The sequence below is a fragment of the Cloeon dipterum genome, chromosome 1 (genome assembly GCF_949628265.1).
Source record: "Cloeon dipterum chromosome 1, ieCloDipt1.1, whole genome shotgun sequence".
Lineage (NCBI taxonomy): Eukaryota > Metazoa > Arthropoda > Insecta > Ephemeroptera > Baetidae > Cloeon > Cloeon dipterum.
This window is the reverse complement of record NC_088786.1, coordinates 11,358,966-11,381,807: the sequence shown is the minus strand read 5'-3', so window position 1 is coordinate 11,381,807 and position 22,842 is coordinate 11,358,966. Positions and strand designations below refer to the sequence as shown.

The 22,842-nt window shown below is 43.3% G+C and overlaps 1 protein-coding gene across 8 annotated transcripts in view; it reads right to left on the bottom strand.

Annotated features, from left to right (window-relative positions):
* LOC135934186 (nucleolysin TIAR-like) overlaps positions 1 to 22,842 on the bottom strand; it is a 117,202-nt gene that overhangs the window by 6,170 nt on the left and 88,190 nt on the right. For 6 of the 8 annotated variants that reach the window (XM_065475739.1, XM_065475741.1, XM_065475745.1 and 3 more), the window contains 7 exons: positions 16,198 to 16,285; positions 15,433 to 15,508; positions 10,764 to 10,878; positions 4,517 to 4,697; positions 3,990 to 4,119; positions 2,469 to 2,650; positions 445 to 628 (listed from right to left, as the gene is read on the bottom strand). In XM_065475739.1, coding sequence (XP_065331811.1) covers positions 445 to 628; positions 2,469 to 2,650; positions 3,990 to 4,119; positions 4,517 to 4,697; positions 10,764 to 10,878; positions 15,433 to 15,508; positions 16,198 to 16,285 — 956 coding nt within the window. The remainder of the gene's footprint in view (positions 1 to 444; positions 629 to 2,468; positions 2,651 to 3,989; positions 4,120 to 4,516; positions 4,698 to 10,763; positions 10,879 to 15,432; positions 15,509 to 16,197; positions 16,286 to 22,842) is intronic. The other 2 variants (XM_065475740.1, XM_065475747.1) reach the window with 2 other exon arrangements.

The window sequence follows — 22,842 nt, the reverse complement described above, 5'->3', positions numbered from 1 at the left end:
CGGCGCGTGTAGTTTCGATTCGCTCGGATTAACGAGTGAACGAACGACACAGACACGCACATTTTTTAGTTTGAATTTAATGAGAGAAAGAGAAAGTGGAAAAGGAGTAAGCTGGATAAAAGAAGTAGTAATGCTGAATACTAAAAAATGGAGAGGTCAACTATTCATAGAGAGGAGAAAAAGTAGTGAAAGAGCCCGAGAGTGGATGATTTGGAAAACTGGATATTTAAGTATATATATGTTGTATCAGAAATATATGTATGTAAAAAACACAAAAAAGCATACCATGTAAAAATGAAAGCCAAAAACGTAAAAAGTTATTAAAAATAACGCAAGAAAACGAAAAACAAAACCGCATGCACTCTCCTGCAGGGGCAGAATATGTGAAAGTCACCCTCGTCGGTCGGGGGTGGTGTTGGTTTCAGAGGGTTCAGGGCACCGTACCTGGAACTGCTGCATGGCAGGGTAAGTCATCATGCCTGTCGGCTGCTGAATAGCCGCGGCGCCCTGGGCTGCCGCCGCCATCTGCTGGGCGGCCGCTGCAGCGGCTGGCATCTGGGGCTGCCCTGGCATACCCTGCCACCCTGTAGCTGCTGGCAGCTGCATGCCTACCCTGGCAGGGGAAGATCTGCGCTTGGTTAGTCAATCCTCATTGCACATCGCAAGCAAACTCTTCAGCTTTTCTCCCACCCGACCGCCAAAAGGTGCGAACGCGGGCCCACAGTTCCCAATTTCCCGTGATTTTTGCAGTTACCATGAATTGAAATTTTCAAATCTGCGAGCAGGGAGTGATTTAAGAGAAAATTTGAGAAAATCTGAACTAACTTCTACGGTAGAAAGATACAATTTCTAAATAATTACAAATGTAAAAAAAGACTAAAGCAACTGTGCATCAGACGTCCCCGGGCTAGTGTGACCCGGCGACCTCAGTCAGGGTAGCGCCGAGTCCATTCAATGTATAGAACACGGGGTTAATAGTCAGACAGGCCCTCGTCTAGCCAATTTCGCGCTCCACTACCGCGGCTCGATGGTGGAAAAAATCGCAAGACTAATTTTCAAAGTAGTTAATTACGATTTAACCAGCCCGCGCGCGCGAGAGAGATAGAAAGAGAGAGAGAGAGAGAGGGAGGGGGAGAGGCAGGCAGCCTGCGAGAGTTGACTCTCGGATTAAAAATTAACCGGGGCACATGAAAGCGCTAATGAGCAGACAGAAAAAAGCTTTGAAGTGACCAGCCGCGAGCAGTGTGTGGCGGCACACTGCAACAACCAACAAACTGCAACCAACAACTGTTGAGTTAATTGCGCTCGCTAGCTGCCGGCAGACCTGCCAATTGGACAGAAAACGCCGGTTAATGAAAAAAACCATTGCTACTTGATGTCTGAAATGTGCAAGTTCAAATCCCATTACGAGCAAAGGTAAAAAAGGCTGGAGGGAAACGAACAGCTCATTTTAAAATTTATCTTTGAAAACATACGTTTATAATAGAAACTGATAAAAATATCAAGTGATAAAAAGTAGCAAGAATATTTTAATATTAAAAATAAATTATTTTGCGCTGGACAGCAGCTGTAGCAGAGAGGATTGGATTCATCACTTGTTCCCTTTTTTATTATGAGTGTAGTCAATCGTTTCCAACGTCTGTCTGGTGACTCAAAATCATCTGCAGATGACTGCAGTGTTGAATTTGTTCCGCGAGTAAAGACGAAACAGCTGCTGCCCACCACACGATTGCACTAGATTTTTTTTAACGAAATTTTACGTTTGCAGCTCATATTAATATACTGACGAATCATTAACGGTTTTCATACTTGACTGAAAAACAATACCATAAAATATTTTCTTCCGAAAAGCTCATTTAGATAATTGATCTGCAAAAAAAGATGTTGCCGGTCTTTGTAGAAGTGATTTATCGTCAATGATTTATTAATTGTGTGAAAGTTTTCCGAGCAAAACTGCATAAAAGCCTCAGTCGCAGGTCCCCTAATGCATTCTCTCTCTCTCTCTCTCTCTCTCTCTCTCTCTCTCGCACACACTCACATATTAAAGTGATCGTGTGTGAGTGTGCCGCGCGCTGGCTGCTGCTACTGCAGTAGTAGGCGAGAGCGAGAGTAAAAAATGGCAAAGCACTGCGTCAAAACGCGAGAGCAGCGCCCCCGGATCGACCACCGAGCGACGACTCGCACCCTTTCCCTCTCAAAGCGGCGCGAGCGATTTTCGCCTGGGCAACGAGCCGACTCCTCTCGGCGGCCACTCGGCGCTTGGCAGACGTGGAGGATGAGTGAGAAAAAAATGTACTCTAATACACATGTATTATATTATATATAATGTTTCATAAAGATGCGAGCGAGAGGTTTCGAAATTCGAATGCAAGCTGATGAGTGTGGGGTTCCCAAAGTTAGTTTGATACACAAGCACACTGCAAGCCGGCATGCGCATTAGTGTCAGCACAATGCTGTAAAACACCTACCCCATGTACTGTGCTGCCGCAGCCTGCTGGTAGCCAAACTGGGTGCCGTACGCCGTGTATCCCTGCATGCCCTGCAGGAACTGGCCCTGGATCTGCGCCGCGGTCGCCGGGTAGCCCTGCGGGTACCAGTAGCCCATCTGCTGGCCGTACGCGTACGGGTACTGCGCCCCGCCGGTCAGAGGCTGTGGACACAAAAGTGCGAACGCCGCGGTCAGTCTCCATTCTCTGGTGTGCCGATCGGCAAAATTCAATTTCCTGTCCTCCTTGTCGGCGGCGAGCAATCCGATTTGCACACGGGACACACTCGTGCCGCCGACTTGAGGAATTCACCGAAGAAAAATTTCAAATATTGCAAAAAAAGTTATATAGGAAAAGGATGGCATTATTAATAAATTTCAAACAGGTTACTAGGCTATGCCGATTTTTACCGACTGCATGCCATTGCAAAGTGGGGAGACGGGTAAAAAATTGTGCTTAATGAGATAATGATTAATGGAAATAGAAAAATGAGCAAACTTATGAAGCTGGCAATACTGCATTCTCAATAGGGCTGCATATTTTAGACAACCGACACGCTTTTTTAAATCGACTAAAACTGCGTGAGTCTAATCGGATAGAAATCCGTGCAGTTGCAAATTTTAGTCTAGTCAGAAGTTTTTCCCATAAATAAAAAAATAAAACATGCAAAATTTGACAGTCCAAAAAACGTTTTCGACATTCTGCGTTTGTAAAAAATAATGTTTTAAAAATCGTAACTTTTTTGTATCAATACAATAAGAAATTTCATAGCCGAAAAATATTATTCAAGAAAATCAAATTCTTTAAAAAAAATGGCGAAAAATGAAGATCTCCATAAAATTATGTCATTTGTAGCATTAAGTGCGAATCTTGTGAAGTACAACATCTGCTACAAACAAAGCACTAAAAACCGTCTTAATACAGTCGATTACTTTGCAAAGAAAAAAACTTAAAATTCACAGCTCTACAAAAAAGCTGAATTGCCATTTGGGAAACAAAGTTAAAACATTTTAGTAGAACATTTAATTTTACTGAAAAAACTGCTATGACTAAAACTTACAAAATCTCATTAATACATTTATAATTGTCAAAAGTGTATCTTATTATAAAAAGGAAGGAACGCTTAAAATTTAAACTGAAAGGTTCTACGTTGTTGCACTGCCAGTCATTCAAAATTTCACTGGGAACACGCGACTTATCTCATTAAACAAACCCCGGGAAAGCGAAAAGGCGTAGGGAAAAACAGTCTGTCAGTCGACGGGACTTCTTTGTCACGCATTTTCACCGCGCGTCAGACTGGCCGGACTGTTTTTCCCGAGCAGCAACCCCCTTGGAAATCGGCCATTTTTGCCGCCGCCGCGCGCGTATATTTGTGTCTGTGTGTGCGGCGATGAGCGCAATTTGACTTTTGAAAAACGGAGAGGCGCATTCCCCAGGCGGAAAAGGCGCAATAAAAAGCGGGCGGGGGGACAAACGACAACAAGGAGAAAAAGGGCCACTTACTTGTCCTGCTGCTTGCGTGTTGTTGGGATCGCCGGACTCCTTGCCCCACGAGCATTTGACAGTCTGTCCATTAATGTCGGTGTTGTGCACGGCTACGATGGCATGAGTGGCAGATTCCTTGGTCGAGAACCTGCGCACGTTGAGTAAAAAATGATGTAGCCGCTCGAGCGCGATTTATTAACTTTCGCTGCCCACCCCAGTTGCGTGCGTGCGTGCCGGACGGCAGGCGAATTTGGAAATTTTTCAGGGCACGACTCGTGTCCGCGCGCCTTTTGCTCACTCGTGGGACACAAGTTTTTAATTAAGGGGAAAATGAGCAGGGAAGAACGGGAACACGTATTTCATAATGTTCCACGTGTGGTGGTGAGACAGCATAATTTTTTTTCATTTTCTAGCTATTTCTCTTTTGAATTGTTAGGTTGGGAGTGAACCGGACCAAATCAATATGGATGGAAAATACCATCTGTATTTTCGGTATTTTCTCACGAACGATCTATTTGTAAGTAAGGACTAAGTGTTTGGCTCACCTGACAAACGCGTATCCTTTGTCCTTAAAAACCCTAATTTCCTGGATCTGGCCGAAGGCTGAGAAGGTCTTCTGCATGATCTCCTCACTGAGGCCGTTGGTGATGCCGCCGCAGTAGACGGTGCAGTTGGTCGGACTGCTCTGATTGTAAACTTCGTCAAACGTCAGCGGTTTACTGTTTGCTGCAAGTAGAGAGTAATTGTCACGAATTGAGGTGAGCCCGACCGGCGGCAAAACAACGATTTCGATGCGCGGCCGAACGTCCGCTCGCCCACGCGCTCGTCCGCGGTTGATGCAAAATCCCCGTCGCAGAGGTTAATTATTCCGGCTCGATTCGTCTCATTTGACCGTCATGCACGCGCGGTACAAGGATTATACGCCCGCCCCGAATGCTGCTGCATGTTGGCGAAGCCAATATCGCATATAGTGACGCTTCAAAGGGAAATAATAATCGAGTCAATTTATTCCGCTGCTGCTGACGGATATTAAATTCGAAGAGATCAGCTGCTAATGCAATTTGGCTTTCTTTCTCTTTTTCTTAAGCATTGCTTGCTTGCTTCGTGCCGGCTGGCCCGGCTGACAAAGCCAGCGGAGGCAAAATGGATGATGAAAATAAATGCACCCGGCGGAGTTGCGAAGTCGCCATTGTTTTCCGCGGAACGGATCGAGAAAGAAGGTTGCGCAAACAGCATTTCCGCGGCTGCCAGTCTCGGTTTAAACTTCTTGCTCCTTTTACATCTGGAGACTGCTCTTTTCAGGCAGAACCAGCAAAAGTTACAACTAGTTTTTAATTGGATGACTTTGCTCTGAGCAGTGAAATTGCATAACTTAAATGTGTGCAAACTTCCACCTAATATACATATACGTGCTCCGACCAATAGGTTAGGTCGTCGTCCAAAATGTTTTATGAATGCAGTCCGAAAGAAAGGCTTGCGGGAAATTTCTATTTTGAATTTTGAGCTTTGCGTTGGGTGACGAGAAGGAGATCAAGATCAGGTTTAATTAAGAAAGTTTCTGACTAAAGTTTCAGTAGCAGTCAAGAGCTGGTCTCATTCCTCGCAAGTTAAGCACTAATTGTAATGAAGTCTTTGACCAAAAGGCCGGAAAAGTTACAGTATAGCGACATTGTGTAACACTGCAATTTTCGAGATTATTTGCTCTGAAAGCAAGTCCAATGATCGCGTGCGTAAAAATTTAGTATTCCAGCTTAACGAGTTTTATTGTACATTATACACAACACAGGGCGTGTGGGTATTGTGCCCAAATTTTCGCAGCGAGGGTTCATGAGGCAATGAAGCTTAGCGTCAAATAAGCCGAGCAATTACGAAAGGAAAAGCCCGCCCGGCGTCGGCGGGTGTGTACAACTACAACAACCCCTTCGGCACGCGGAATTCCAAATATCCGTCAGCGCATAGAGAGGCGGCGGCTGCCGTTTTCATTTGGAAATGAGAACGCATTTTCCAGATTGTTTTCCGACGGGGGCGGCAGCGGCGGGCGTAAACGCATATTTTCAGAGGCCCGTGCGAAAAATCAATGCACGCGTCACGAGTTATTAAAGGGAGCCGAGGGAGGAAGAAAAGGGAGAGCTGCGAATTCCGGCCGCGCGCGCGATAAATCGCAGGCGGGCTGTTTGGCAATTCGGGCGCGTGTTTATGGCTAATTCGGCACAATGTCGGTCCGAAAGAAGTGCTGATTGTGATCGATTTTTGGCATCTGTTGGCGCGCACACACAGTCTGCACGATTGCGGCCCATTGTCAGCAGCGGCGGCAGTGGCGGCGGCGGTGGAGGCAACGGCCTCCCTCGATCCGAGGAAGCGGCCGGGGCTGCTTCGTTCGTACACGACAACAGCCTCGCCGGAATAATTCTGCCGCCGCCAGATTACATCTACACCTGCCATAGAAAGCGGCAAGGTGCGGATCGAACAACCAGCAACTAGTGAACGGGTTCCTCGAATCGAGGAATTAAAGCTCGTTTCGGCACTCTCGCCCCAAGAACGAGAAATCTGCGTCGCGAAGTTGAGCCTGGCAGTGTTTGAATGGTTGTTTGCGTTCCGAGTAAGTCGCTTTGCGTTTTGGTTTGCAGATCACAACAGCCAGATATATTTTGCCTCAAAATAAAACAAGAAAACACATCCTCCAGAGATACATTAAGTTTAATCAAAGAAGATTTTTTACGGGGAAACGTCAAGGTTTTAGACTTTAATGATTCCCATACCAAGAAAACATTTAAGAGGACGGTTTAATACATATTTTTGGGTACAAAATAGAAAACATTTTTTTAGTTTTGATTTTGGAGAAAAATCCGCGACAATACAAAAGTTTCTAAACTCATTTGTCCAAGTCCGTTTTGTTAAAAATTAAGTAGGCTCGATGGAAATGAGAAATATCATTAGTACTTCTTCAGTTGTAGATTGAATAAATGTCGATCCGGCAAATTGCGATACAATAAGAGCATATATATTAAAAAAGTTGCAATGGCAACATTTTCGGCACTAATATTTTTTGATTTCTGAATGTGTCGCAGTGGCAAATTGCAAACGCCGCTGCCACACTCACCAAGCGGTACTTCATGAATGAAGCAAAGAGCCTTCCTTACAAGACGCGTTTTAATAGTCATTATTCAATTTGCGAGGCAGCAGGCATAGTGGTGGGAAATTTATGTCAGATCCGCAGACCAGCGAAGGAAATTGTCAAAGGTCGGAATTGCTCGGTTGGAAAATTGACGCAAAGCTTTGTGCCTGCTGCGCGTTCCCTCTCTCGCTCTAGCCGATTGATCGTCGGCAACGCGCCTTTTTGGGCGCAGAAAACTGGCAAATTTAATCGAACCACTCTCACTCTCTCACCGAGAGATCGAGCGCCGGGCCCGGAATCGCCTCCAATCGCTCGTAATGTCACGCGATATCCACAGGAATATTCGTCAGACGCATTTTTTGCCAAACAGCATACCCACAATCCGGGATGCTCATGCGTGAAACTCGAATCCGCAACCCCGAAAATCTACTTAAGAGCGTTCGCCTACATGCATTATTTAAGGCGGGCGGATAGCTCTTCTTCTCCCCCTGACGCCCCCTGCTCCTTCTGATTGCTCGTTTTCGGCCCGGGCTCGTTCATAATTAAGCAGAGGGGCTTGCAAGACGCAAAGTAGCCCATAAAAAGTTGTCACAATCGACTTGAGTTCAATGCAAAGTGGTTTCTAACGAGGCAAGAAGCATGTCTTAAACCGGTAATATTGTTATAAGGTTCATTTTCCTCAATATCGAGCAATTTGGGCCCCAATTTTCTAAAGTTATGTGACACCTAAAAATGCTCTACTTGGTCTGAAAATGGGACAAATAAGGAACGTTGTTGAAATTTATCAAAGATTTATTTAAGAAACTATGACGTTTGATTGTTTCAATCTGGGGAAAATTAAAGTATAGTATATTTTTCCATGAAAAAGATCTTTCGGTAGAAGCCGAAACTAGTCTAGCGATAAAAAGCTGCCTTTCGGTAGGATCCGGTTTCAAATTCTCCTATTAAAGAGACGTCGTTAAAGATATTCAGAAATGGGAAAACATTAAAGTAAAAATGCCGAAGATGGCATCAAACTCAAGGTTAAAATAGAAATGCCATCTTTTGATCTGTGGTTTAAAATAATAGATTTTAGCACGTGCTGGGGAATTTATGAGATTTCTATTTGAAAAGAAAGGAGCTTTTATTCCCTTATTCAGGCAGGATCGAGGCCGATGGTACGAATCGATACGTGTGGCCTCCTAATTCATCGTTCGAAATGATTTCCGACGTCGCCATTAGGCACCCCCGACGATAAATCTCGACCGCGTGCAGGTTGGGTGTCCGCACAAAGGGGGAGAAGCAACATATTTTCCGCGAAATTTATCGTATTATTTGTGGTCTGCGTGAGTGCGAGTGTGTGCCGATTTCATCTTGGAGCGTGAAAAGAGAGCCGGGCCTGGCTGGCTTTGGTGTCGTCTGGAATAACAGAATTTGGCCCGCTCAATCAACACCAGCCGTGGGTGCCTCGCCTGCCGCCTGACGCGGGCTGTAGCGAGCTACGCCAGAGGATGGGAAATTCAATTCAGCGGCGCCCGCAAAAGCGTTCGTTTGTTCATAATAACAGTTACGCGATGGATGAGTGAGCGAGTGTTGCGGCGCGCGCTCTCTTTTGTTGTGCCCATGCAAATCCACCCCTTTTCCAACGCGTTGGGGCGCACTCGCACCCGAATGTGCCGCTTCTCGCAACCGACGACTTTGTCAAGCACTAATATCGTAAATTAAAATGGAAATGGAATAATGTGCCGCAGCCGGCAGTCCTGCCGCTTTCTTTCTCGCAAAACCCAATGGTGGTGCTAACTTTTCAATGCGGGCTCGTTAGCAAGTTTCAATTTTGAAGCCTTAGTCTGAGCAGACATTGTTTTTACTGTGTTTCGTGTTCTGCTCTAAAGACTGAAAAAAAAAAACAACACGGGTCAGAAGTTTCCACAAGCAGAAACAACTTTTCCAGTGGAGTCATCTGCTTAACAAATATATGATTTGAAAATCTGGTCAAAGCAGACTGACATGAATATAATTCTCAAAAGGGTTTACCAATTTTGCAATGCGCAACAATGCACAACTGATTCTATTTCACCTAAAAACACAAATTGTCCTCCTCCCCAAACTTTAATGAAATGAAAAATGGCGAATTTGCACTACGCAAGGTGGAAAATTTGAAAGTTCGAAATTTTCCAATCTCTTGTCCATCGTCTATAATTATGGAAATTGCATAATGGACTTCATCATCGTTAAAATTCAGAAGTATTGAATTAGACTCAACCAGTTCAGCAAATCCAATCCACCTTATTTCATGAAAAAATACATACCATTAATACAATAATTAATATACAACAATACAAAATATTTTAGTCAAAAAATAAAAATCTGAAATACGCAACGCACCTTCATCATGAGTATGCCACAAGAGGAAATAAACAGATAAAAACGCTATGTTAGAAACAGGCACGCATATAGCGTAGGGCACATGTCTTCTATCTCATGAAATAGAGAGCTCATGAAATAGGGCGAACTGGATTCGCCAAAACTGGTTGAGCCTAATTAAATAACAATAAATTTCGACGAGGATGACATCTGTTATTCATTTTTCACTATTTGAAGTAAACCTCGAGTGAAAATTTGTTTTCGAGAATCTCAAGTTCTGTCGAAAAAATTGAACAAAAAGTTATTACTATAAAACTCATCGGAAATAAAATGTTAATGATTGAACTGCCCGTGTTTCGGAAAAATGCGCACAATTGCGGGATAGCCCCGTGAAACCCCAGCATTTTGCAACAACAAAGCTGGTGTTCCAAAAAAGATCCATTTTTTACGAATTCTGATTCCAGTAATTTGAAATAAACTAAATGAAACAAATGCACGGAAATAGTTAAGTCCCGGGTTCAATTATCTATGTTTATACGAAACTTCCAAATCGGAAGTTCCTCTTTGTACGGCTGGAGATAAAACTTTCGCAGATCACCTATCAAAATTTTACCCCACCCAAATTCACAATAAACACGCACTAAAGTGTGTTCGCGGATAATCAGAGGAATATTGCATCAAGCGCGGCGGTGGCGAGTGACGAGAGCGGTGTTTCGGCCTTTTTGGCGTCTTTCACACTAAACAAACAATCGATCGTCGCGACTTGAGCTTGGCCAGCCAGCCAACGAACCAACCGACCAAGCTGCCAACCAGAGGAAAGAAATTTTGCGGTCAACCCTTTCTTTCTGTTCGGTTCGCTCAGCTAGCTGGCTATAGCTATTTGTACTTGCAGCCCGCAGAGAATGACACGTTCTTCTTCTTTCTTTATTTTAAGCCGGCGGAAAAGAAGAATAAGAAGCGGCGGTTCAACCGAGTGTGAATGAATGTAAATCTATACATAGCCGAGTGAAGGAGGAGGAGGAAGAAGAAGTAGAAACAAACATGCAACACAGTGACAGCAGCGGAATACTGCAGAGGAAGTAAAATATTTCCGTGTGAGCAGTATAGTAGATATAAAAATGGAATAAGAGCTCTTTCTCTCGCGATCCGAATGAAAAATGCCATGAACGGTTAAAAAAGGAGTAAAATATTAAGTACTATGGCAGTAGTGCATTCCGCTAGGTGAAATAAAAGATTGATAGAGATAGGTAAAGACAAACACAGACAAGCACACAGAGAGACTTATATTTATAAATGTAATACGTAAAAAATAAGGAAAAATACTCGAGTCTTACAGTCCAACTGACCTTCAATCTTGGGGGCTGGTGGTTTGCGGGTGGCCCAGTTGGTTCTAATAGACCTGCTGCCCAGCCACTGCCCATTCATCGCGGTGATCGCGCTCTCAGCCTCCTGTGAAACAAATAGCCGTCCAATTGATCTACTTGTTGGTCAATGAGATGACGCGCGTGGCGACACCGCAAAAAGAGTGGACGGATGGATGGGCTTGTGGGTGGGAAAGAAAGGAAGCGGGCCAGGCCGTCTGTCCGCCGCTCTCTTGCACGATAATCACTTTCGAGGGCGAGGGTGCAGAGCAAGAGAGTAAACACACCACTCTCGCACAGAAGAGGGCGTTTGCTCTGTTGCTCGTCGGGGATTGAAGAGAAAAGCGAAATTACCAGAGCAAATTTGAACAGATTTTTCCTTAATGCAGCAAAGATTAATAAATACGGCGATCGGGTTTAATCAGAGCTTGTAGTTTGTTCATGCGGTTTTTACTCAGCTGTTTTTTCCCCGTTGAAAACAAGCAAGTTGCTGTTTCCAAGCGAAAGGGTTTTGGTTAATTATAACCCAAATTCTATATAAGGAAAATGTGGAAGAAAGTTTGCAGATGAATTCTCTTTTCAAGGCTCACAAACGGTTGCAGTTGAATATTTAGTCTTTCAAATCCAAAATCAACGCTTTAAACTGTAAATTAAAAGTGGTTGTTAATACTGTCAACAAATGCACTAACAATTGTGAACTAACCCGAAAATGCATTTTACCTTGTAACTGATGCAGAGTTAAAAAGTTACGACTCGATTAAATGCTCTAAAACAGTTATCTCAATTTTTTAAGTGGTTTTAAGCGTGTTTTATGTGTAAAAGATTGATTAAATTTAGTGTTGTTTATTCTCATCCAAGTCAGTAACACGTGTGCTATAGGGCCAAAAATAATATTTAAATACGATTAACAGAGAGATGAAACTTTTAGATTCTTCAATGAGACTCAGGATTTTAACTAGTCCAAAAATAAGAATTTCCGAAAAAAAACACTGGACAATTTTTTGTACACCGTTTTGGTAAACCCTGATTTTAATTCTCATTTTAACGTGTGCGTGCGCGTGTCTACCAGAAATAACATTCCGCGGAGATTTGAAACAATATGTTTGCTTTCGTCAAGAGAAAAGAAGGCTTAAAAGTTAGCCAAGTGAAGCCTCGCATTTTTCAGGCTGGCGCGCAGGCAGTGGCGAATGCGGCGCTGGTCGTTTAAAGTGTGGGAAAAGCCATAAATCCTCGTTCCCAGCGGCTCAAAATTCGAAAAACACGGACTAGCTCGGCTCCCTTGTTCCCAAAACCGGGACTCTCTTGGAAAGGCAGTTAAATTTCAGGCCGGCTTCGAACACCGGCCATGAATCTTGCGCGTGGCGGTTAAAAAGTCCTTTTCTAGCAACGGCGGCTTTTGCAACATGCCCAACTCTGTTCTTAATTTCACCACAGAGGAAAAGGCAAAAACACAACTGGGAATTGCACTCGGTCGGCGGCGTTTTCCAGCGGTCGATGCACACATTTTTATCAAAACACACAGCGCAGAGCGACGCGACGGCTGCTGCTGCCGTTGCTCTGTGTTGCTTCCTCGGATTTTCTTTACAGCGCCACATAATTAACGATTATGGGGACTAAACACGGGCTTAAATAATTGAGACGTGACCCGACGACGCACACAACTTTGCCGCCGAAAACATGGCGTGCCTTACTTAGCTCTCTGCGGCGTGAGAGAAAATACACATCGCCGACAACAGCATCAGCTTTTGTGCGGGAAAGCAGCAGGAAAAATAAGATTTCATCTTGCTCGGTGCTGGAGCAGAGTCTGCGGCGAGACTAAGTTTATATTTTGCTCGGCACAGCCGCGGCAAAAAGTTTCGCAGGCGGAGCAGATTATTGGCTATAAGATAAATTTCCTTCCGAATAGTGTATTGAACTAAGAGGGTAAAAAAGTGGCGAGAGAGCAACGCACTAGCCCTTAAGTGAGATTCCCCAGATTTCTTGTGGAGTGCCGAGCTGTTCATTTTCCTTTGAATACACTCTTGCCGGGGGAATAAACTGACCCAGCTTGACGAGTCACTTCCACAGACATGGCCTGCGGTGTTGTGAAAATGCAACTTTGGCAATATGTGCATATTTGGCGAGTTCATGCTTCTGATAAATATTTCAGTTGCTGGCCTCGTGATTCGCCTGCGAGTTCTCAACTGCGAGGAAATTAAAATGTACTGATCTTAACACTACTATTTTATTACAGTAAAGCTATTGAGTATAAATATGAATTTTGCGAACTAACAATGATGACTTAGGTTTTTTAGTGTGATAATTCTCCCCTTTTTATGAAACCTCGTACCTAATTCTTTAAGAAATTCAAACAATTGTAACTAGCTTGAGGACCAAAATTCAGACATTGGCCGGAACCACCACTCGTGAATATCTCATGGGTTTTATTTTTTTTGTCAGAGTCTTAAGTTTAATTGAAAAGGACCGAGAACGGTGGAGGCCTCAGCGGAAAAATGAGCAATTAGCTTGTTACTCGACCGATCGCATGCTGAGTGCCAATCTGGCGCTCAAATCTCGAGATCCTATCGCTGTCGCCACCAGTAAAAATCATGGAAGTGGACAACACAGCAAAACGCGGGCAGACGTGAGTGCCCAAGAGCGAGGAAAAAATAAAACAATGCGCGGCGGCGCGGCTCGTTTCGGAAACCGCCATAAAAAGACCAATCTAGATCGCGCTATCGCAAATTGAAGATTTTGCGCAGAGACAAAGTGGCAGAGAGGGACTTTGAGCGTCTCCCCGGCTCTGGCCATATCTTAATTTCGCCGTCAAAAGGACTTTGCCGTAACAAGTTTTGATCTCGTGTCATAAAACGGGCGAATTTCACTTGGCAACATAAAAGTGCTAATCTAATAACAGGCATCAGCAGCAGCAGCAGCGAGCACCAGCAGCCGTTCTCATATTCTGGCAGGCTGGTGCGCGCGGGTGGGAGGCCGCGCGCGGCGGCAAGCCGGGAAAGCGAATTAATATTCCGTTCAGGGGTGCATATCAGTGGCATCTTTGTATTCTAAATAAAAAAGGGGTGCCTGCCGCCGCGCTCGGCCGGGTGACGCATGACACCAATAAAAAACTGTTTAGCGCTTTAATAGAATAATACTCGGCCAGCCGCACGATAAATGTTTAGAAACAAACAGGGAAAGCAGCGACGCCGCCAGCAGGGTCGTGAAAAATGGTATAAAACTTTTTAAATTGGCTTTAATTTCACGTCAAAATCAAGATTTATTATACAGAAAACGGTATGTATTCGTTTAAAAGTTTTGAGCCGGAAGAAAACGTAAATGTTTTGAATGGAATTGTTTTAGGTTGAATGCATTTTGAAGCACGAGAGTTTAAAAAGATCGATTGAGAGAAGAGGGCACAATCTAGTGGCCGACTGTGTCTCACATCCCGCTGAGGCCGAGGGAAAGCAGCAGCATACATAGCATATATAGAGATGAAGTTATCTCGCGGGCACATTTATTTATTTCCCGGGCCGTATTATACATTGTTGCGTGCTGAATTAACAACTAGCTGCTGCTGGCGGTGCTGTGTAGGCAAATGGAATTTTATTCCATTTTCCGAGGCAAGCCGTGCGGACTGGCTGGCTGAAAGTCGTCTGTGTGGTGGTGTGTGTGCATGAGGCGGCTGTGAGTGAGTGTATTGTATCGATTAAAGGAGGCCTAAGCAGGGAGAAAGCAGGGTCAGGGAATCGACATGGGGCGCCCCCAAGTGCGGCCAAAAGTCAAAAGCGACCCACAGACCGACTGCAATGCAATATCGCCCACTTTGTGACAGAGAGATCAAACCGATGGGTCGCTAGAAAACCGCCGCAGCTGCTGTTTGATGTCCGTCTGTGCGCAGACAAAATTATTTTTCCCTTTTCACGGCCGCTGCTTTTTATCAGCCTGAGAGCCGCAATTTTTCAGTTTCTTTTAATTAGTTGCTTTGAACGTAAATTTACAAATTACTTTTGCCTTCGATGGTTTTAATTACGTTTTACTACACTCTTTTCCCCTACTAATTTTTTGACTAGGTCTCATAGCATTTCATAAATTTTTAATTGGAGCAACTGCACAATTTTTGAGGATTCATTTTTTGATACTATATTATGGTTTGCAGAGTGTTAGAACCTTATGTTACAATCAAGGACTGACAATGAGAGTTACCTATAGCTAGGCACCCAGCGTGATACAACTGTCAAGAAGTTGCATAACTTCCTAAAGCGCAAAAGCCTCAGTCATGATTATGTGAAATGTAACGCTATGGATCAAAGAGGACGGGATTCCAACTTGTCGAAGCCACACGAAGGATGCGTAATTCTATAGACAACAATCTAAAGGATTTGTATTTGATCAGAGTAAAGGCAAAAATGATATATTTTCCTTGTTATTCAAAACTCCATGTTTCACGTGAGAAGCAATTAATATTTTATCATCAATGAGACATTTTTCAAATGATGTGGTCTAAATCCTTAAAAAGAAATGCCGAATTAGCTCAATTTGATATAAAAATGTAATTTATGATAGCTTACAAGGGGAAAAGGCATGAAAATATTTCTAACTTAGCTTTCCGGGAAGAATCTGTTCAAACAATGTAAAAGAGGAAGAGAGATTAATAAATACTCACCGCTTTTTTAACAAAGGAAACAAATCCATATCCTTTTGATTTTAAAGTTTGAGGATCTCTGACTACACGGCAGTCTCTGCAACAAACAAATGGAAAAGTATGAACAGAAGAGAAAAGGATGAATTTCGGGGCTGGGAGGCGGAGGGCGAGCGAGCTGAGGAAATAATCAAGTGGAGGCGGTGGCGTCTCACTCTCACTCCGGCCGGCGAGTGTGCTAATGAAAACTTAAGTTTTCTTTTGTGTAATTGTCAAGGGAAATTAGAGCAAAAGCGGCGGCGGCAGCAGCGACGGCCATAAATCACGGCAGTATCAATAGAGAGACACGCCGGCTGCTTTTGCCGCTGCTTTTCCCATCACAACGCCAAAGGGCACACACGCACGGCACAGGTGGAGCCAAATTGGGAGCGAACCGACAGAGCGAGGTGAAATTAATTCGTCGCGCAGAATCAACACGCCGCGCCAACTTTTAATTAACAACACGTCGCGGCAAAAATGTGCTCGAATGCTGCATGCTTATTAATTATATGCAAACAAACTAGCTCGCTTGTCGTTCGCTCGCTCACTTCAAAAGAAGCGCCAAAATACTGTATAATTATTAAATCACTGGCGGCGAAGCAGTGAAAAAGTTTCGCTTACTCGCTCCCAACTCCGTCAGTTAACGAGCAGAAAATGCCGCTTTTTTCTTCTCTGCCGCCAACTTTGAATGCATACACGGGAAAAAGCGGGGGCACCAATATCGAACGGAAGGCAGGATGAGGTACTTACGATATTTCTCCAAAAGGTGCAAAAGCTTCTCTAAGTGTTTGGGTTTCAATTTCTGGACTCAGGTCTCCAACGAATATGTGGTAATGTTCTGAAACAAAGAGACATCGTCGAATTAGTTGTGTTGCTCAGTATGCTCTTTGTCAGTATTAGGAAGGATAAAATTTCATGACAGAGAGATAAAGCGAAAATTTCAAATTATGTTTACGTTTCATGCTTTTTTGCAACTAAAATAGCCGAGCGAAAGTTTACTTTCCAAAGTTAAATAAACTCCCTTAATGGCCGCTAACTGTCGAAGCGTCCGCGGCTTAATTATATAAAATCAACTTTTTTGGTTTAAAATGTGCGGTTTTATTTACGGTCATCCCACCACCTACAGCAATTTTTTAGGTTTTTTGTTTTTGTTTAAAGAGAGTAATAAAACTACCATAAAAATGTTAACGCAGCCCTGAATGCAATTTAATTCTTCATTAAAAAGAAATTTCGATACTTTCCAGCAGGTAATTTCCCAAAATATACCGAGTCAATTATTTACAATCAAGTCAAGCGTGTGTGTGAATGTGTTTTAGCTTAGGCCGTGTACGACTTGACTATCTTTTGATTTACCGAAGGTTCAGCGACTAGATCGCTTGTACATTGTGCCTTTTCAACTTTTTTGATTCCCATTAATATATATGATTCAGTGGAAATAAATTCGTTAAGTCATCCCAAATTTCCCCAGAAAGCGCATATAAACCATATTTGAAACAACGGAAATCGATTTGAGTGTTAGAGCATTTCCGATGTTTCAATTACGGTAATAATTATGATTGATGCGGTAAATTTCGATATGAAAACATTTCCCCCCTCCTGACAGATTGCGTGGACCTTTCTAGTTCAAAGAGGTTTCTATACAAATGTCGGCTTCATCAGTGTGAAGGCTATAAATTAATATATCTTTGAAATTATTTTTAAAGTTATCGGTGGTAATAACCCCAGACTAAAAATCACATTGGTGGTACTAAAAATTAGTAGGAGGAAAGTTATTTTGGCTTAAAACAAATCGACCGTTTGGCCAAGTTTTTTTTTTAAATGGGATTCAGATCGTCAGCCGCCACTTTTTCAATTGGAAGAAGGAATTCAGAAAACCAAGAGCGCGCAAATCCTAAATAGCAGTGAACATTAAAAGCGTCGGGCGAATGAAATAAAAGTGTCGTAAAAAGTGGCAAAACGGCTTTGAAAAAGTTGAGCGCGCGCGGTGGCGTGTGCGGCGCGCGCGTACACACACCGCGCCGTCTGCCGTCTGTATAAAATGCATCAGGTAAAAATTCTTTCCTCTCCACCTCTCTCGCTCCATACATCATCATTTTCCATTTGTTGCTTTTGTGAGCGGCGGTGGCGGGAGCAAGAGACGCGTAACAGACGGCTTGTTGGAAAGCTTGCTCTCGCACTCGGCCGCTATTATGCGCGCCTCGATGCAACTAAAAGGAGCCAACGCGCCGCCCGACGATTTTTCTATTCCGTTCGCGTCGCACCTAATTAAAACGAGAGCATTTTTCACGCCGCCGAGGTGGCGGTTCGAGCGCTGCGGTCGTAAGTACTTTTATGTACAGACCACTTGATGATGGAAAAACCTCATTAGAGGCGCATAGCAGCCCTTGCCTCGTCGAGGAGCCCCGTTCTCGGTAGCCACTTGCGTCTACCAGAGAGTGATCGGTCTCAAAAGAGCAAGCTCAACATGAAACAAAAACGAATTTTTCTGCTGCAACAAGGCTAAATTAAAAATTCTTTGCGTTTATTAAAATTTGGATACTAAAATTTGAGGGCAATGCCGTGCCACGAAAGAAGAAATTGACCTAAAAACCTGTCGCCGAATCTGTGTATGAATGGGAACTCAAGTGCATTCAAACAAAAACTGAGCCAAACATTTCTTGCCAAATACTGATATGATAGACTGATTTTACTATTCCCTCTGTTATCAAATACAAAAAAATGCTTTGTTATATTTTTGTTAAGTTCTGGATGTGGATGTATGGGGCACAGTTGCCCTGCTGATCCGTAATAAACCAAAATTTGAATCTAAAAATTTCAACTTTCCAAACAATGCCAATATCAAGACAGGAACAAAATGCTTAACAATATGTAGTATTTTTTATAAGCAATCATTATTGGACTGCGTTAAAGGACGACAACCGGAACCAGCTGATGCTAAGGTAGAAAAAAGTTTTTAGTGTTCAAATGAAATTGGTCGTACCGTGCTCAGCAATACAAAATACCTAATAAATCCAAGGATTAATTATTTTTTGACAAAGTCTCCTGCACTGCAAAAGGGCACAGACAGACAAGGCTTAAATAAATCCCTGATCATTTCAGAAAATCATGTTTATAACAGCACCATATTTATTTATTACTAGAAAAATACTGAATTGCTATCTGGGTAGGAGAAGTGCAAATATCAATTTATTATTGCTTTTATAAATAGTTCAAAAGTTTCAAATGCTTTTGATTTACATCGAGATGAGATTATTCCGTTTGCCTTTCTCACTACATCGCATCGGTATTGGCGATTTTCAGACCAAATTGAGTTGTTTCAGATTGGCTCAATTTATCTGCATCGCTCTGATTACACTCGGCCTCGACTCAATTACACCCTTCGATTGATCTCGTATTAATGCAGCAAAGTAAGCGATGTATGATGGGTGTTTTCATCTCGCTCTTCATACCATGCGTAATGAATACAAAGCAGATTCGATTCTCCACAGCAAATTAATAAACAGAGTGCAATTTTAATTACGAGCATTGATTAAATTCTCTCTCTCTCTCTCTCTCTCTCTCTCTCGCTTATTAGGTTCGCGCAGGCAGCACTGAATCAAATAATGATCGACCTAGCGTTTAACCCTCTCTGCCTTAATTAAATCACGACGGCTTTCCACTGCATTGTTACAATTTTTCTTTCGCACACTTGCACGATTTTTCCCTCCACTCACACACTCCCAGTGTGCCGTTAATTAATAAATGAAGGTAGGTTTACCGTGCGGTGCAGGCTTCATCTCTCGCTTGCCTTCTTTCGAATCACCCCTTGGCTGTGGCTTAAATCGCACGGCGTTCAGCGGTGGTGGCATATACATACTTGGCTGGGTAATTTATCATTGCACTTTGCAACTTCTGCACGGTTGCGTTTCGAAATACAGTTGCTCGACTGCATTCATTACAACAGCCCACCAGGGAATTGCGAGTAAAAATTGCTCTCTGCATTCGATTGCACTTGCACTAGTTTCCGTTCTAGTTTTACTGTCGTTCGCTGCGCAAATGGAGTTTGTATTAAATCTTTTCTGCTGCTGCTGTTCGAGACTTCATAAACAGATTCAGCGGATGTATAAAAAGGCTTTTGTACTCACGAGCGCATTTTTTGTGTTCTGTGATGCAAACAAAAAGGGAATTGCGCTGGTTCTCTCTAATAGTTTTCTGTAATATTGGAGGGAAAATAAGTTCTCCCGCTGCGTTTGATTATGCGCCTGCATATAAGTAAGTGTGCTATCGATATGAATCACTATAAATAATACTGATTTAGTTGTTGCGACGACAGTGGTGCAGTAAGGCAGAGCTTTAGATAAAGTTTCTGCAACGTATATTATGACTGTCGAGTAAATTTAATACGATATTCATTCAATTGAATAATGGGTGGAAAATATCTACAAGGGGAAATTAGGTCGGCTATTTGCATGCAATTATATTTTAATCCTGTAAAACCAAACAGAACTGTGTGGTCGTGAAAAAAGAAATCATCGTTTAATTACATTCAGTTGGAACAAATGAACGAGCTTTTGAATTGAAGCCAGTATATATGAGAGTCCCCTTTTCACGGCCAATAAATAGTAATAAAAAATTACCTGGTTTAAGCCAGTCAGGATATTTTTATAGAACACGCATCCTCTTTACAATTCGAAAATGAAGTACTTTTCTGTGGTTAACAAAGTTAAGTTCCCAACCGCGCTAGCGAACGCAGTTGCAAGACGATAAACAACAAATTTGAACGACGATGCGAAGCGATAAGAACGAGTCTCCACTTTGCCAAAAACCATCCCCCTCAAGATGACCAAACAAGCGAGTGAGCAGCATTTAAATATGATTCTTGCTGCTGACACAGCGAGTAAAAGGCTTTTAAAATGCAATCCTGGCCGAGCTCTATATTTTCCGCCGCTCTTGGAGCTATACACACTCACATTTCTCGGGCAGCGGCCCTAAATTATCTGCGAGTTGAATTATGCCGTCGAATAGATTTACTCCGGCTAGCAAAAACGCACACTTCCGCTATAAATTGCTGCTGAGCACTGCAGCAACATCACATTGCCAATACTTAGAAAGCGTACGTAATTCAAAACTCGAGCACTCGACAGAGCAAAAAACGCGCTTTAAATGGATGTGCGCGCACAAAAGTGCGGTGGTCGGCAGGCGCATTATTATAAGCACGCTGCGAGCTCGCAAAACATTGAATCCTCATTACATGCTTTGGTGTTGACAGGCATAATAATTGTCTGCGAAGTTTGCCAAAATCCCGGCAGCGCGGCGCAGGCAGCCAAATCGTGCGACATTTGGAGCTGCAGCTACTGGCTGGCTGGCTCTGTGCTGGCCGCCGCTGCCGAGCGCCGAGTGTGCTTTCATGGCCACCCCTTTTATTTTTGCATATGAAAACAGCGCGGGTAGAAAGATATTCGGCCGGACAATAATTTATAATTTAGCAACAAACCATTCCCTTTTAAGTTGGGAGCATCTGAACGCGCGCGGAGCAGAGAGAGAAGAGAGAGAGAGAGGCATTATAATGTATGGCTAGAGCTGCACACTGCACAGCGGTGGAGGTACAGATCCCACCATAAATAAACGTGGCCAAGTTGGTTTATACCCGCCGTGCACATAGGCCAACAACATGAATGCCGTGTGATAATAATAAAGTAGTCCGCATCAACTTGGTGGAATAATATCGCAGAACATCTGCACGCATGCATATTTAATTAAAAAGGACCCGCGAGTGCTTGGCTAATTTTGATGCTGCGCTATTACAGTCTAGGGACAATTAGCCAACACTTTTCCTCCCTCGATGCACCGATGCAGGCGTTTTATTAAAACCATCATAGAGATTTCCATAATTTGCCGTGTGAAGTTACGACAGTGAAGGGAACACAAATCTTCACTCTCGTATATTATGTTCATTTGGGATCTTTGGCTCAACTGACAAAGTCGAGGGAGAAGAATTCGGTACGGTTGAACGTCAAGGAAAAAAGAAGATCGATTGCAGATTGTTTATCAGAGAGACTTGATATGTCGACACGATAGCTGCTGGAATAACCAATCAACAGAGCAGGGAGCTGGGTGGGAATGCCGCAATTACAACGAGATGTGTCCAACAGCATCCCAGGCATGCAGAAGGAAGCGTGTTGTACACACACACATACAGGGAAGCCACTGCGCTGCGCCAATATGCAAATCCAGCCCGCCACTCTGGCTGCCAATTTGCCCCGGCTGCCGGTGAAAAATAATGGCAATAATAGTGCAGGCTGAGTGGTTGGTTCTCAAGGTCTGCTGCTAGCTGAGCGGGCATCAGCACACAATATAAACAAGATATAAAGCGGCAGCAGCAGTTGCTCTGAAAAGACAGACCAGCCGACGGACGAAGGAGGAGGAGCAGCTGCAGCCGCTCGCTCGCTCACCTGCATTCATTTTATGTCGAGCCAGCCAGCAGCGAGTGTGTACACATAAAAACTGGATAGATTATAGCTTTCCTTTTATAATAAAAATTTTATTTCAAATGTAAATGCCACACACTGACGGCGGAGTTGCCGGCGTTTCGCGCAACAGCAAATGTACAGGGAACGAGCGCGCAATTTTATGTCCCACTAAAGAAAGCATGGGCGGCCACTGAAAATTTGACAATAAAAGATGCTCGTCGCCGATTTCAATGGCAAATTGGGGGCTGTCTCGTGTCTCTGTTCGGCCTATGCCTCGCCGATAAAAAAGCCGAGTTTTTTTTCTCTAAATATAGGCTCATTTCGAGCATAATGTTGTGGTTTGTGGTGCGTAAATTTTAAGCGTGCGGAGGATTTCACAAGGAGATATTCTGGTTGTTTCGGTTCATGAATGAATGCCTGAAGTGTGTTATTCTTGCTAGTACGACTTAATGTGGAAAACTTGAACTAACACGCAAAATTTTAAGATGTATGCCGCTCGGTCTTTTGAATATTCAAATAATGCGTATGCCAAATTACTAGGTAGCATTAAAATTATAATCAAGTGGGATCAAAAGGGTTGCTTTGAATATATTTAGGATCTCTTGGGGCTGGTAATTTATTTACGACGAAACTACGTAAAAACCTGGCCATGAGAGAAAATTGGACGCAAGCTACTTAAAAAATAATGGCCCGTCATCCAGGGTCCTCTGCCAGTAAGGACCAAAGCTAAAATTTTTAACAAAACACACATCATGTTGTGGGTTAACAATTAACAGCTTATTATCGTGTTTCCCGCTGAAACAAAACCATGCGCCCTTAAACACACGAGATTCATGCTCAGGTGGAGCGAACGAAGGTAAGTGGCCGCACGTATGAAAGAAAAACAAACCGGGTAGACAACTTGGAATAATACCGAAATCAATTTTGGCCGTCCCCCGCGTGTTTT